General features: G+C 38.3%; 1 gene segment (V, D, J or C); it reads left to right on the plus strand.

Moving 5' to 3' along the window:
• The first annotated feature begins 2,072 nt into the window (after positions 1–2,072).
• On the plus strand, positions 2,073–2,699 carry LOC125263436. The segment is given in 2 exon segments: positions 2,073–2,229; positions 2,315–2,699. Coding segments are annotated over 2 exon segments (381 nt in total).
• The last annotated feature ends 13,504 nt before the right edge of the window (positions 2,700–16,203 follow it).

The raw sequence follows: 16,203 nt of genomic DNA on the forward strand, positions 1-16,203 counted from the left end.
TTAAAATTGTCTAAATCCAGTCAAGTTGTTCCGATCATTTGCTTTAAACAACGAATTCTGTCATCATCTACTCACATTATGTGGGACAAAATGTCAAACATGCTTCATAGAAATACAAGGTAATAACAATTTTGCTATTCAACAATACAGCATGTAGGGTTGAGATTTGAACCTTTGTTCCCTTTTCTAAACAAATGTTGCACCTCTAGACCAGTGGTTCTCAAACTTGTCCTGGAGTCGCCTACCAACAATACCAATATCTGACACACCCATTTAAGGTCTTGCAGTCTCTACTAATGAGCTCATGGGTTGAATCAGGTGTATGAATCATAGATGAGGGAAACATACAAAATGTGCAGGGCTGGTGGTTCTCCAGGACAGGTCTGAGAACCACTGCTCTAGACACTCGCCTTATAATTATATAAATAACTATTAAGTAGTTGTTTTCCTCTCTGGTCATGTCTAATCTCTTGGAAATCTATTTCTAACTGACTATAGACACAATCTATATAGACAATATGGACAGACTCTCAGAGCATGTAACTTATGACAAAAACTATATCAAAACTGAACCAAGAAATTGAGATATTTTAAATCACTTGAAAAAAAAAAAGTGGTTAAATTGTTAAGTTGAATAACTCTTCTGCACAGGGGCGGATTAAGGTGGTCAGGGGCCCCTAGGCTGCTCTTTGTGTGAGCCACAAAATCATAATAAATCATATATAATAAAATTATATATTTTACAGAAATAAAATTAGATCCTTTACAGTTTGTATTACTCTTCTCTGTATGACCAAAATGACGGAGCATTTTTAAGTGATCACACCGGCGCCTCCATGTCATGCAGCGAGCTCACTCTCCACTGTATTTTCCGTTTTTTGTGCTCCACTATCGTAATTTCTTTCTGACATTTTGCCAAGCTATGCCGTCTAGCAATAGCAGTGACATAAATGAAAATGATTGACATGATTTGATCAGCAGCTGATTGGACAGATTTGACCCAAATGTCACATCTATCCAATCACCTGCCTTTTTTTTATGTTTCTTATGGGCCATTGAGGGTCTTTTTTGTTCACGCTGAAGTAAATTTACAATAAAAATAAAAAAATAGTCTGGCCAATCCGGGGCCCCTGCACACGTGGGGCCCCTAGGCTGCAGCAAGTCTGTGTGTTAATCCGCACCTGCTTCTGCATATTTATATCAGTTACAGTTCTGTGGTGAAAAGACTAGGAGAATCAGTCACTTTGTCCTGCAGTGCGTCTGGATTCTCAATGAGCAGCTGGTGGATGCACGGGATCCATCAGAAACCAGGGAGAGGACTGGAGTGGATTGGGAGTATATATGGCTCAAGTGTATATTATGCTCAGTCTCTACAGGGACAGTTCTCAGTGACCACAGACACCAGCAAAAACATGCTGTATTTAGAGGTGAAAAGCCTGAAGACTGAAGACACAGCTGTTTATTACTGTGCAAGAGAGTCACAGTTACACAACAGACTGCATGGCTGAAAAAAAAAAACTACTAATGCATGAGATCACTGAAAATATTAATTGTTTTAAATGTTACATTTCCTGTAACATTTGCTCATAAACAGCTTCCAAAACCAATGTGTTTAAAGGTGCCCATAAACGGGATAATTGTTAGTTAAATAAATGGCCAAATAAATTGAAATCAACTGAACAGTTTTTAGCTAGTCTTAAAGAGAATTAGCATTTTCAAGATTTCCCTCAGGATTTATTGTGTTTTATTAACTTAAAGACCTTTGATTTCTGTCTATCAATGACTTAGCAGTTTGTATGAACGTGACTTTGTTGTGAGCAAGCAGTTGCAGCCAAAGGTATTAGTTCCCCCTGCATCCTCTGACTATGATCAGACTGGTGATTTTGTGTTCATGAGATCTGTGACCTGCTGTTTTGAGAATCTGTGTGACATGAGGTCAATAATGAATGACTGAAGAGTAAGTGAACAGGCCTACTAAACAAATATTCAAATTAAAACACAACTAGATTAAAAATCCTTACACCTGCGAACCTCTATATATGCAAATGATTCAGTAGGGAGGATCAGAGTCACTCAGACACTCACAGGACTGTGTTATAAACTGAATTCTCAGTCAGTGTTTATGTTCTGCTGCAGTGTAGATAAATATCTTCTTATTCTCTTCATTTGACAGTTTTATGGTGATAATGGAAATGTTACTTTATGGAGTTCTCCTGATGATTATTTCAAGTGAGAATGATTTCACTTCTCCAGATTATTGTTGTCATTTCATTTTTTCTAAATCATCTAACATAATTTATTCTATGATTTTCAGCTGTTAGTGGTCAGTCTTTGACCTCCTCAGATTCTGAGGTGAAAAGACCAGGAGAATCAGTCACTCTGTCCTGCAGTGCATCTGGATTCTCAGTGAGCGGCTACTGGATGGCTCGGATCCGTCAGAAACCAGGGAGAGGACTGGAGTGGATTGGGCGTATACATGGCTCAAGTGTATATTATGCTCAGTCTCTACAAGGCCAGTTCTCCATCACAAAAGACACCAGCAAAAACATGCTGTATTTAGAGGTGAAAAGCCTGAAGACTGAAGACACGGCTGTTTATTACTGTGCAAGAGATTCACAGTTACACAAAAGACTGCAGGGCTGAACAAAAACTATTCATGCATGAAATCACTGAAGCAATTACTGCAAATTTCCCCACAATTCCACACATTACTTGTTTAGAAAACATTTTAATACTTCTGTATAAACAACTTTCAGGTGAATTATTGACACTGTAGTGGCAAATATTATTTACAATATACAAGATGAATCCAGATATAGGGTTGATTTTTTTTCTTTTGCTCCAACCCTCCTTTTATTGATATAAAATCTGCTGGAGGATGGGCTATGCAAATTAAAATGTACTTTCTGCCTTATAAACTCTTCTTATTTATCTACTTTTAAGTGTTTTGTCATTGAGATTTTTAACAAAAAAAAATGGTCCTCAGAATTACTTGTTTCATAAGCATACTCGTCTCTATGAAAAGTAAGTAAGATTTATTTTAAGTACTTCAGTGTATTTATATTTTATTAATTTTCATCTCTTTGCAGTCAAGTCATGTCTATTTTTCACCTTATTGCTAAAACTCAAGTGTCTCATAAATGATAATTTCTTTTATTTTAACAGTGTGCAAAAGTCAGACACTGACTGAGTCTGAGTCAGTCGTCCTTAAACCTGGGAACGAACATAACAATGAACAGTACACCTGTACTTTTTCTGGATTTAGCATTAGCAGTGCAGAAACGTCATGGATAAGACAGGCTGGGCTTGAGTGGATTTCACGTATTTCTGCTCCTAGCAGCGGTAGCAAATATTACTCTAAAACTGTTGGCGGACAATTCACTATATCCAGAGACAACAGTAAAATGCAGGTGTATCTGCATATGACAAACCTGCAGGCTGAGGACACCATGTCTGAAAAACATCAACACAAGAGGTGCAGTACCAAAAAAAAAAAAAAAAAAACTGACTTATCTTTCACTCATCAACATCAGCATTAAAGCATGTGAAAAAAAATATTCATCCATCTCATCTCTATAAACACTGTTAACACCTAAAACATGTTACTCCAATTATTAGTGCACTTAATTTTTAATCAATTATCATGAGTTAGAGGAGACCTGGAAATAAGATAGTTTCAGAGGTTAAGGACACAGAAAATGTAAATGTACCTTTAGAGGGCAGTCTATGCAAAACTGTTTCTCATCCCTTTCAAAAGCCCCCACTCTATCCATCTACAGACACAAAACTTGTTTGACTTTTCTGCATCAGGTTCCTCTTTTCATAACATGGCAATGGATATTATTGTGTCTAAACTGGGTTTTATCTTCATGTTTGCTCTCACAGAATGTAAGAAAGGTTTTTGAAAACCTAGTGAAAATCATACAATCATCTGAAAATCATATATCTCATCTGGCAGTACCCACGTAGAAGGCGACGTTCTCGTGACATTCAGGGAATGTTTAGGGGACTATTACTATAGGACGTTCTGTTAACTTCCCAAATGTCCTCTTTGTAACATTCTCGCATGACCATAAAATAACCAAAATAGAACGTCCCCCTAAACTCATATCGGGAATGTTATTAAATGACCAACAGAGAACCATGAGAATGTTCTGTTAATGTCCCAAATATCCTCATTGTAACGTTCTTATGTGACCATAAAATTAACCATATTGGAATGTCCCCCTAAAGTCATATAAGGAACCTTGAACTGCAGCACTTTCATTACCAAAAGAGGAAGTTTTTGTCCCAAATGTTCTGTAAAGGTTCAGAATTTTTGTCACTTTTAGAGAACTTTTAGGCAAAGTTGTGCAAGGACACGAGAACGTCGCCTTCTACGTGGGTGTTTTATAGAAAATAATAAAGTTTGAAGTCACCGTTATGGAGGTGAGCGTTTGCTTTAGATGGGCTCTTGATTCTTGATGTTTAACATTAGATTTTCTCTGACTTCTTTAACTGTTTTATCAAGACATGATAGTTATAGCAAGAAAGGAAAGAGAAATTCTGATTAGATGAATTGGTTTGTTTAGTGCTGGTGATTTAATCATCACCAAAGTCTAAACTGAGTGTATTAACTGTTAGTTTTGCATTATTTAATGGTTAGGTTTTTTTTTCTTTAATTCATTATACAGACATAGTTTTGAGCAGTGTCTATTAGACTCACACGGACATCATGAATCAGCGTATGATCCTCAACAATGATGATAATAAACAAAAATCTTTTTTGTGACTTTATAGCTTGTTTTGTGATACTCAGAGTTAATCTGTTATTCTGAAAATTGTGTCACCATTGTTGAGGTTCATATCCAGAATCTTGATGTCTGTGTGAATCTGCATGTTCCTGTCTGAATAATTTCTGCACAATGATAAAAACTTTCAAAATATCAAAGCAGGACAGAATTTCATGCGTTATCATAGGACTACAACAACAAAAGAGAGAGAAAAAAATAATAATATTCAGAGATCAGTGAATAAGGCCACTGTATGATGATAAAATCATCAACAATGAGCAACCAAATCCATTTGTTCATTTTTTTTTTTTTTTTTGTTTTGTTTTTTTTTGGAGCAAATGCTTTAAAAACACAGTTACAACAATTACAAAAAAATAAAGTTGAAACATCATGGGTCAGGAGCCCAACTAAAGCAAGTGCTTATCTCCACAACGGTGACATTTATAAATTTTGATAAAACAACACCTCATTAAGAAGTTTTGTATGAAAGAAAAAGAGTCAGAATGGTTTGTAATAAGAGAAGATGCTGAGATCTAGAGAGCTCTGTTAGTGTTTAATGTTCTGTTTCTGTTATCTGAGCTTTGTGAGGTTACCATTGTGCTGAAGAGTAGAGCCTGTGCTTGAGTCAGTGATGAGCCCAGAGACAATGATGTTCTGCTGCATGTTGCTTTATTTAAAGGCTGCAGTAACTGTGTAGTTGTTGATGCAATGATATAGCAGTTACATTAGCTCATGCATATGTTGTTGTTTTTTTGTCTTTTGTAAGACATTCAAGAAAAAATAGTTTTTGTTTGAACAGCCAATTTTGTTAGTCAGTTTAGCTCTAATTTTCAATTTAATTTTTTGATAAGGGCAGCAGGGATGTTCTGAGAATGTTTCCAGGTAAAACATGGTTCCCTAAACGTTCAGAGAACATCTTGAATGTTCTGTGAAGGTCCGCCAAATAACGTCCCCCAAACCTTAAAAGAACTCCACGTTGTGACCGTCTCTGAACGTACTGGGAACGTAACTGGGAACGTAACTAGGCAACGTCCTTATCATCAGTGGGGACGTAAACCTTCTAGCAGTACTATATACTACTTTCAGTCTGTTCAGGGACGGTTCACCATCTCCAGAGACAACAGCAAGAAACAGATGTATCTGCAGATGAATAATTTGAAGAATGAAGACACTGCTGTATATTATTCTGCAAGTGTCATGTGCCATGGTGGATAAACACACAATGAGGAGGAATGCAGAAAGGAAGACTTTAATCCACAATCCAGGGAACAAGAGAAATGCCATCAACACAAACGCACAGAATCTGAATGCACAAAATCTGAATGCAACAAACACACATTTGTCTGTATTTATTTATATATAATCCACTGGAGCTTTAAAATGTAACAAAATACATTTTTTTTGTTACATTAATTACTTTTCTCACAAATCACAAATATTATCTGTAATATTAAACTAACACAATATTACAGTAAAATTGTGTTAGTTTAAAACAATAATGTAGAAAAATTATTTCATACGTACATGTATGTCTTAACTAATGAAAAACTGCCAATAAGAACATTTATACTCATTTATGAGATTTTAGACTAAAAAATCATCTTGGGTTATGACTGTAACCATGCTTTCCTGAAAGGGATCCTCGAGTATTGTTGTGCTGTATTGTGTACTGTATTGTGGGGATTAAAATAATAATAAAAATAAAAAAAATCATCAAAAATATCTAAATTTGTGTTCCAAAGATGAACGAAGTTCGTACAGGTTTGGAACAACAAGAGGGTGAGTAATGACAGAAAGTTCATTTTTGGGTGAACTAACCCTTTAATGGAGAAAATATACAGCCTGAGGACATAGTTGTGTATTACTGTGCCAGATGACCAGAACATGAGAAAACAGCACAATCACTGTAAATGAACTACTATAGTCAACAACACTCTTTATATGTGTAAATAAACATCTCATTCATGATTATATTATCACTCATGTATTGCATTTACACATTTACATTTACATTTAGCAGACGCTTTTATCCAAAGTGACTTATAAGAGAGGAACACATTTGCCAAGGATTCAACAATATTTGCAGGTTTATTTGAGATTAATAAGCAAGCTATACATACAGAGATATTTTTATTATTATTATTGATTCTTGAAATATGACACTTCAAATGAGAGTTCACCCAAAAATCTTTAATGATGTCTAATGATTTTTTATGAGTTGATTTTGTCCAGTTTTAAACCAAAACAAATTATTTATATAAGTCATAAATCATAAAACTAGATGGATGTAAACTATATCAAGACACATTTATTGTTATTTCCTGCATAATGCTGTTCTTAACTCTCTGATCTCTTTGTGAATTCCTGAAAGTGAGCCAATGCTAAAGATGCAAACACTTTATGAAAGCATTTTAGGTCACAGAACCTGAAGCTTCACAACAGTATCCTGATTTAACCTGATTTAACTCAGTTAATAATATGCAAATGTTCACCATCCACATGAGAGAATAAGAGTGTCAGTTTCCTCGAGTACAGGATCAGTCACTAACATTAGGACAAAAGCTGTGTGGATGTCCTGTCTGACTCTGAAATCAATCATGAGTCAAATTCTACTCATTTTATGTGCCTTTTTACCATGTACTGTAAGTGGATTCATTCAGTCTCATCAGAAAAGTGAATCTTTCTGTTGCTGACTGTAATTATTCACAGCATGTTTTTGTCTTTTTCAGATGTTTCTGGCATCTCTCTGACCTCGTCTCCTGCACAGATTAAAGCTCCTGGTCTGGGGAGATCTCTGGATATGCCCTCAAAAGACTATGGCACAGCTTGGATCAGGCAGCCTCCTGGAAAAGCCATGGAGTGGATCGGGATCATATGGGACAGTGGATCGATAGACTCTGGAAATTCCTTCAAATAGCTTCACTATTTCCAGAGACACGGACCGGAAGACACAGCTGTGTATTACTGTGCAAAGACAGACACAGTGGCTCAGCTCAATGTGAGAAACTTTGAGTGTGAGTGTGAGTATGAGAAACTCACACTCAATGCCTGCTTCACGCTCATGATCACACACACACACACACAATTATCAAACAATTATTTTATTATATAAATTTTGCTAAACAAACAATCAGCAACCAGAATACTGACATAATTTAAAAAAAACAAAAAAACATAATATATAAATATATATTATAAATATGGCTAAATTGGAGTCCACAATAAACAATATTTGGACTTAGTGACTCTTTTCAAAAATAATAATCATGTACAAGGCCTGAGAAAGCAGACTATGCAAATGTGATCATTTACCTCTATATAACACACAAATCCAGCTCACTGTTTACTGTCCAGTGAAAGAATAGGAGCAGCATTTACATTACATTACATTTTGACAGTGGTGTCAATGAGCATTTCATATTTGTGGTGATTGTTTCTCAACAAGGTAAATTTGACATTTGTGTTATTCTAGCAAACAACACCTTGATGGATAGAGGCTAACTGTTAATATGATTTATGTCTTTTATTCCACAGGTATCAGTGGTGATGAAATCCGATTAGATCAGTCTCCTGCTGTGATAAAGAGACCTGGAGAAACATTGAAGATCTCCTGTAAAATATCTGGTTTTACAATGACAGACTACTGGATGCACTGGATCAGACAGAAGCCAGGGAAAGCTCTGGAGTGGTTTGGTAGAGTAATCTCTGACAGTAGTTCTAGCTCTAATTATCTTATTTACGCAGACTCTGTGAAAAATCACTTCACTATGAGTGAGGACGTGTCTCAAAGTACACAGTATCTTGAAGCCAAGAGTCTGAGAGAAGAGGACACTGCTGTTTATTACTGTGCTTGAGAGTCACAGCGATCCATCTATTTGAGCACCTTTAAAATAACTACAGAAAGAAAAGACCAGTTATTATGACTGCTATTTTTACTATTATTTTCATCACTACGATTATTCAATATTAGTAGTCATTGTGATCATTTTAATTCTCTCTGTTTTTTAAATTTAGTTAATTTATTGTTTGTATCTGAAATCGACCATTTGCATGATCGCTGAAAGGACAGAGTTCACTGTTGAATAACTTTTTTAATTTTTAGAATTTGATACAATATTGTCTGTAACTCCATGCCAAAAAGTGTTTAATTCATTTAAATGTACAGTACTTTTGCTTTAATTGCTGTAGTGATGCTAAAAAAAATAAGCAAAACCACACATCAGTGCCTGCCAGTTCTCAGGAACAACCACCAACTGTCCAATCAGACCACCACGCAGTACCATTCAACTTCCTCCTAAAATCGCTCCTCTTACCAGAACAACCGTGTATATTGTCCACGAATCTCTGTTTTAACGCAAACCCTGATTGGCTCAAACGTCAAACATCAAACGTAGACATAACATCAAAAGACATAACATCAAAAGGAAACATTGTTCCCAAGATCTAGAATTTCATACCATCCTCGGAAAGCCACTGGGCCGTGGTCGCACCTGCCACTTGTCCCCCACTGTGACGTTCCGCATCAGCTGCCTGCATATGAAACAGATCTCGTTCATGGTGCTGGAAGGATCCACCGCTGTCATTATCCTGGGGCGCCCATAGATGTCGTAATATGAACCCAAGATAAACTGGAACTCTGCTGAGATAATACAATGGAGTGAGTCATGCTTTCTTAACTGCCTGTCTCCCATTATCAAGACTCCTATTCATCATCCCAAATTCAGCTCTGTCAACTCTCTACCAGTGGTCACCCTGAACTCCACCACCATTGAAAGTCCTGAGATTGTGAACAAGGTAGAAATTCATCCAGAATACCAGGCATTCCAGGATGTGCTCGGTAAGCGGTTGGCTACCACCTCATTGGATGCATTCTGGGGCTACTCTGTCCAAAGGTAGAGTTTACCCATTGTCCATCCCGGAGCCATAGAGGAGTACATCCAGGAGGCACTACAACAGCAATTCATTCGACATTTTACAGCTTTTTCTTTGTCGCCAAAAAGAACGGAGGCTTGTGGCCATGTATAGATTACAGAGCCCTTAACTCCCAGATGGTGAAGTACAGTTATCCTCTTCCTCTAGTCCCTGCAGCATTAGAACAGGTGCGTGGGGCTCTCACATTCTCCAAGCTAGACTTGCAGAGCACATACAACCTCATTCGAAAGGGAGATGAATGGAAGATGGCAAACCACTCTCCATCTTCCAGGGCTATATGAATGAGGTGTTCCAGCAGTTCCTCCAGCGATTTGTCATCGTCTATATCGACAATATTCTAATTTACTCCCGAAACCTGGCCGATCATCACCAACACGTGACGCAGGTCCTCAAGAAGCTGAGAGAACACCATCTATACCTAAAATTGGAAAATTACGAATTCCACACCACCTCCGTTCATTTCCTGGATTATGTCATCGACCAACGTGACATCCAGATGGACCAGAGTTCTGGATACCATCCAGAACTGGCCCCAACCCATCACCATTAAGGTTCTGCAGCGATTCCTTGAGTTTGCCAACTTTAACCCTCTGGGGTCTGAGGATTTTTGGGGCTCTGGAGAAGTTTTGACATGCCCTGACATTTGTGCTTTTTTCAGTTGTTCATAAACATATTAATGACAAAAGTGTCATTACACTGTATTCAGCACGAATTTGGCTACCATAATATGTGAGCAACATGTATGTACATGTTTGTATTTTTGAAGGAATAACGTTTATGCGTGGTTTTTGAAAAAAACAAAAAACTTAAGTCACTGAAATAAGGCCACAAAACTATTATATATGTGTTCACAAGACTTCTGGGTATTGGAGGTTGTAGACTAGAGTTTTTGCTTCAAAATTATGTAAAAATGATCCTGCCAACTTGTTCATATAAAACAATATATCAATTTTAATTTAAGACACTTTTTGTCAAGAAACACAGTATGCGTGGAGGCGTGAATCTTCATGAATAATGCTGTGATTTACACCTGAGAAGACAAAGACCTGCATAATGACCCACATAATGAGCCCTTTCAGTCAGGTAGGCTATGTGAAAAAACCCTCTGATAACAGATTAACTGATTAACGTAAATATAATGTCCACTCTTGACAAAAAAAAAAAAAACAAACAAACATGATTTTTGTGATCTCATGCATGCATGTATTATTGCACATGTAAAGAAAATTTTGTATAGGCCTATTATAGTTTAAATTAGAGAATCAGTCAAAAGATTGGACACATTACTATTATAATGTTTTTAAAAGAAGCCTCAAGTCTCTAACCAAATAATTGTTTTCTATTTTAATATACTTTAAAATATAATGTATTTCTGTGATGCAATGCATCTGAACATTCATGTTACCTCTATGGCATTTCATATAGGCTATTATATTTGTTTGTATATTATATAGCCTAAATGTTAATGTGCAGTTAACAAACTATACATCATTAAAAAGATCCAAGACTCAAGCTTCACATTTTGACCTCTGTTATAGTGACCGTGATTTGTTAATAGCATATGCGTCAGGATTTACCTTTGACAAAAAAACATCCATCAGGGCTTTTAGCTTAAAAGCATGCACATTTGGAGAAATATTGATGGATTCAATTTTCTATACAGAGGAGTAATATTTATTCAATATTTATTGTCATCACTATGAGCGCTGGAAACTGTGTTTTCAATTCATACTTGCAGCCGGAGGGTGCTCTGTGCACATTTAGTCAATAAATGACTCAGTGAAGAACAGGCATACCATGTGACATTCCAGGAACTAACAGAGGCTTCCAGAGATCACTAACCATGGCTATAACATGCAGATTGACACTTTTGAAGATAATAAAAACACGATTGTGACGATGTATACATGTATTGCCTCAGAATTTGCGTCTGAATAGCGCTCGCTCCGTGGGCGTGGCTGCATTAGCGGATAGTAAGCTGACTCACGGATGTCTGACATGTCTCTCTTTTCAGTCAGATTACATAAACAGAGAACTTTTGTTCTAGAAAGACTCGGGAGGCAAGATAACATAACACAGATATTTATTACTAAACAGCAATCAAAATATAAAGGTTAAAGTTCTTTGGCGTAGACCCCGTCCGTAGCTCTCGTCCTGAGGGTTGCAGACTTTGCGTTTCCTGCCTGAAGCTGAAGGCAGGGGCATAACTGACCCCCCGGAGTATGGACGGGGACCATCCTGGTGGTGGTGGGGAGGATGGAGGTGAAAGTTTGTGTCAGCATCTGCAAACTCAAACAAGTGTAAGTACCAATCTTTTATACTCCAAGTGTTAGATAATGATTGGTTAGATCTGAGCTAATAAGTGACGTAACATTTGAGTCTTCCCGGCAGAACTTGTGCTAGAGCTTCGTTTTTCGATTTAACTTACACGATTTAAAACCTGACATTTCAACATTTCTTTTGACATAAGTCTATTTTTTTGGTGATTAGTATTCACTAAGTTACAGTTCATTTTCTAAGAACTATCAGATTGGACTTCGTTCAGAGGGAGACGACAGATCACCCATCATGTTAGTTTTCTTTATTTTGCAAAAAGCACAACATTTTGATTTTACTCTGAGTGTACACAAATAAAAGAGGATATTTCACAGATTAAAATGGTTGTGGCAAGGGGGGGCGTGGTTCAGCAAGGTCTGCAACAGGAGAGAGCGTCAGGAGACGCATGGTGAGTGAGTGGGTTAAATGTAAATCACGAACACCTGTTTCTCATTCCAGTGATTGGCGCGGAGACAGGATAAAACGCCGCGAGAAGCAGGAGTGTGTGAGAGAGAGGGGAACTGTTGACTGAGACGCTGGTCACGACAACAATACTGGAGTGAAGCCCTTTGTGGATTGTGTATACCGAGACTGGAGTGAAGCCCTTTGTGGATTAATTATTTTGTTGTTGTGCGTTGCACAGTCTTTCTGTTGGACATTTTTGATTTATTGAATAAAGCTCAGTCAGCAGTTAAACGCCGACCCTGTCCTCTTCCTTCCCTACGAACTCTGATTGTACTACAATGGTGTATAACTCTTAATTGTATGTGCAAAATTGACAGTATTTTGAGTCTCTTTCAAACTGATAAGAAAAAAAGCAAGGTGGTATCACAAACCAGCTGTCCACACCTTCCAGAGCCTCATAGAAGCTTTTCTGTCTGCTCCCATCCTGGTTCATCCCAATCCTGTGTAGTGAATTCCAGGGCCCAGTTTACGGCCGGGCCCCTCTCTCTCTGTAACAGTGGACAAAGGTTTGATACATTTTGATTGGATCTTGGTGGACTAACACAAACAAACTGTCCTACGCCATCAGATAAAGATGGAAGGACAACATCCAGACCTCTCTTAGAGGGTAAGAAGAAGACCTCTTGTACCAAGCCTGGGAAGGACAAGACTTCTCATTGGTCCACAGGCAGTTATTGCCCTTCACCCATCTAGACACTACTTCCTAAGGTTGGCCAGAGACTGCCATAAAAATTCCTCGGGACCTTAGCAGAAATGGGTGAAACAAAGAGAGATCACAAAGATCCATCCAAATCCATTCAAAACTATGTTTGAAAACCTTAGAACTGATGCAAACTACACATCCATTTCATACTCATTCACAGAAATAAGTATTCTCAGTGACAGCCATTTGTAGTGCAACATTTGATACAAATCCAGCTGTTAATGTACAATTGAATGACAGTTCAATCTTTTTCCATCATGTTTAGTCTCTATTTGTTTAGAATATTGCCAAAGGTATTCTGGTGGTGGTTTGGAAAGTGAGAAATGCATTGGTAAACTTTAAAGACACTGTAAAGACCTCCAACTTTGTGCTGTATGCAAATGAGTTCCACAGGGGAGAGAAGGGTGGGCCACACTTTGTGTGTCCCCTCTGATGCCAGCAGCCAATCACCGCACTCGAATGGAGAAGCGCCAAATTGCAATCTCCTCCTCATCGGAAAGGGATAAAGGTACCCTTTCAACAGACACTCCTTGTTCTGAGTCTTCCCATGAAAGGGGGAAGACGTAACAGATATAGCGTTCTGAGTCCCGGCTTGCGAAGCTGAGACACAACAGATACATCGTTCTGAGTCTTCCCTTGAAACGGGGAAGACGTAACAGATATAGCGTTCTGAGTCCCGGCTTGCGAAGCTGAGACACAACAGATACATCGTTCTGAGTCTGCCCTGTGAAGGGAGAAGACATAACAGATATACCGTTCTGAGCCTCTGGTCCATCCAGAAGAGACAACAACAGATCCCGTGATCTGAGCCTACAGCTTGTGAGGCAGCAACAGAGACGACCACGTTCTGAGCCTCTAGCTTGTGAGGAAAGAGACATCAACAAACACTACGTTCAGAGTTTCCATCCAGCGAGGCAGTAACGACATCTGCAACAAGGTTAAGCTCAGGAGAGCAAACCTTCACTTCAAGGTACCTTCGTCTGCGTGTTCCAGATTGTTAAGGACCTTCTGCACCTACACCAGGGCCTCATCTGCGTGTTCCAGATTTTAGGACCCTTTGGTGCTCCAGGAGATCAGCATTCCACAGAGCTTCGTGTTCAAGACTGTTGAAACAGATTCTGGCTCCTCTCCCCACTGCACTGTCATCCAGCACAACCAGTGGAAGACATCACTGTCATCCAGCACAACCAGTGGAAGACATCACTGTCATCGGACTCGACCAAGTGGAACGTAAATATCACTTAACCAAACCTCTTTCCAGAGACCTTGGCATTGTTGTATATTATCAGTACATAATTTCCTAATTTCCATTAGATGTAATATAGCTGATGTTAGTTAATAACAAATAATCTTTCGTTTATTTGTTTGGTGCATAATAAGGTTCTCCACCTTATTATTTTCAGAGAAACAGTTTAACTCTTCCATAGCCACACCCAACTTAATCACTTGTATTCTATGTAGCTTATGCACTTTATTCCTTTATCATTCATAGTATTCATTTAGTAGTTGTGTTAGTTATTCTTGTTTATCTTTTTGTTAATAAAATTTATTTTATTACACTTGTGTCTTCCTTGTGCTGATAATACAGAAGAGGTTCTACAAGTGAGCAATATCACCAATCTTTCAGATAAATCAGCTGACCACTTTACATTAATTCTAAATGAATGAAAGCCCCTGTTGGGAGTGTTCTCATACTGCCAAGGTAACAGACCTTGACTGGTGTCCTGAACTAGGAAAAAAAGGGGAAAGTGGTTGTCTGATGTACTCATAACCACACCTTAGGAGACGTGTGATCCAAAAATCACAACGTCAGCGGTGACGTGAGTACCAATCCCTATTTTACTTTGTGTCCTTTGATGGACAAAGTAAAAATCACTACACCTGACTTCCCTTTCGTTGTGGAAGTGGATGCCTCCACCACCGGCATAGGAGCCATACTGTCACAGCGGGTCATCTTCCATGCCTTCATCCTTGTGCCTTCTACTCCAAAAAGCTGTCCCCGGCAGAGCAGAACTTCAATATAGGCAATCAAGAGCTCCTGGCTATCAAGCTTGCCCTTGAGGAGTGGAGACATTGGCTGGAGGGAGCTAACTATTACTTCGAGGTCATCACTGACCATAGAAGCCTGGAATACCTGCAAGAGACCAAATGTCTTAATCCACATCAAGCCAAATGGGTTCTTCACCAGATTCGACTTTGTCTTCACTTACAGACCTGGCCATAAGAACTGCAAGGCAAATGCCCTCTCCGTCCTCCTGTCCTCCAGAACCCATCCTGCTTCCAGCCATGACAGTCAGTCCCATCCAGTGGTCCCTCAATGCTCTGAACCTGCTCTGCCGGGAGGTACTGAGGGACGGATCTATGTTCCATCCACTTGCCGCCTGTCCCTCATGGACTCAGCTCACACCTCTCCGAGCTCTGGACACCCAGGCAGTCAGTGAACCCTCTTGTAGTGTTGCTTTCGTCAACGAAAATTATGACTAAATATCGTTGTCAACGAACCTTTATCAAGTGATGAAAACGAGAGGCAACATAAATGCTGGTCATGTGACGATGACGATAATTAAATGTATAATGCAATATTGTTTATCAGCAGTTTTTCAGCATGGAAATGTCCAAATATAATGTAATTTATACTTTATAAAACATTTAAAAGTGTTCTATCAAATGATATCTACCTTTTGACTCTCCTTGCTACAGTTTTGGAGTTATAAGTCTTTACTTTTGTGTTTGTCGTTTGGAAAAAAAAAAAAAAAAAAAAACTAAAAAAGCCTACCAAAGTTTTGTGTCAAAGACAATGTCTTTAACACTCTCGGGTCGGCGGTCACGCCGGCGTGATCACCGCGTTTTTTTTTTCTAACCAGTGTGAAAGAGACTCAAAATACTCTGTCAATGTTGCACATACAATTAAGAGTTATACACCATTTTAATCTGTGGAATATCTTCTTTTATTTGTGTACACTCAGAGTAACAACAAAATGTTGTGCTTTTTGTAAAATAAAGAAAACTAACATG

The sequence above is a fragment of the Megalobrama amblycephala genome, linkage group LG2, assembly GCF_018812025.1.
Source record: "Megalobrama amblycephala isolate DHTTF-2021 linkage group LG2, ASM1881202v1, whole genome shotgun sequence".
In the NCBI taxonomy this organism is placed as follows: Eukaryota; Metazoa; Chordata; class Actinopteri; order Cypriniformes; family Xenocyprididae; genus Megalobrama; species Megalobrama amblycephala.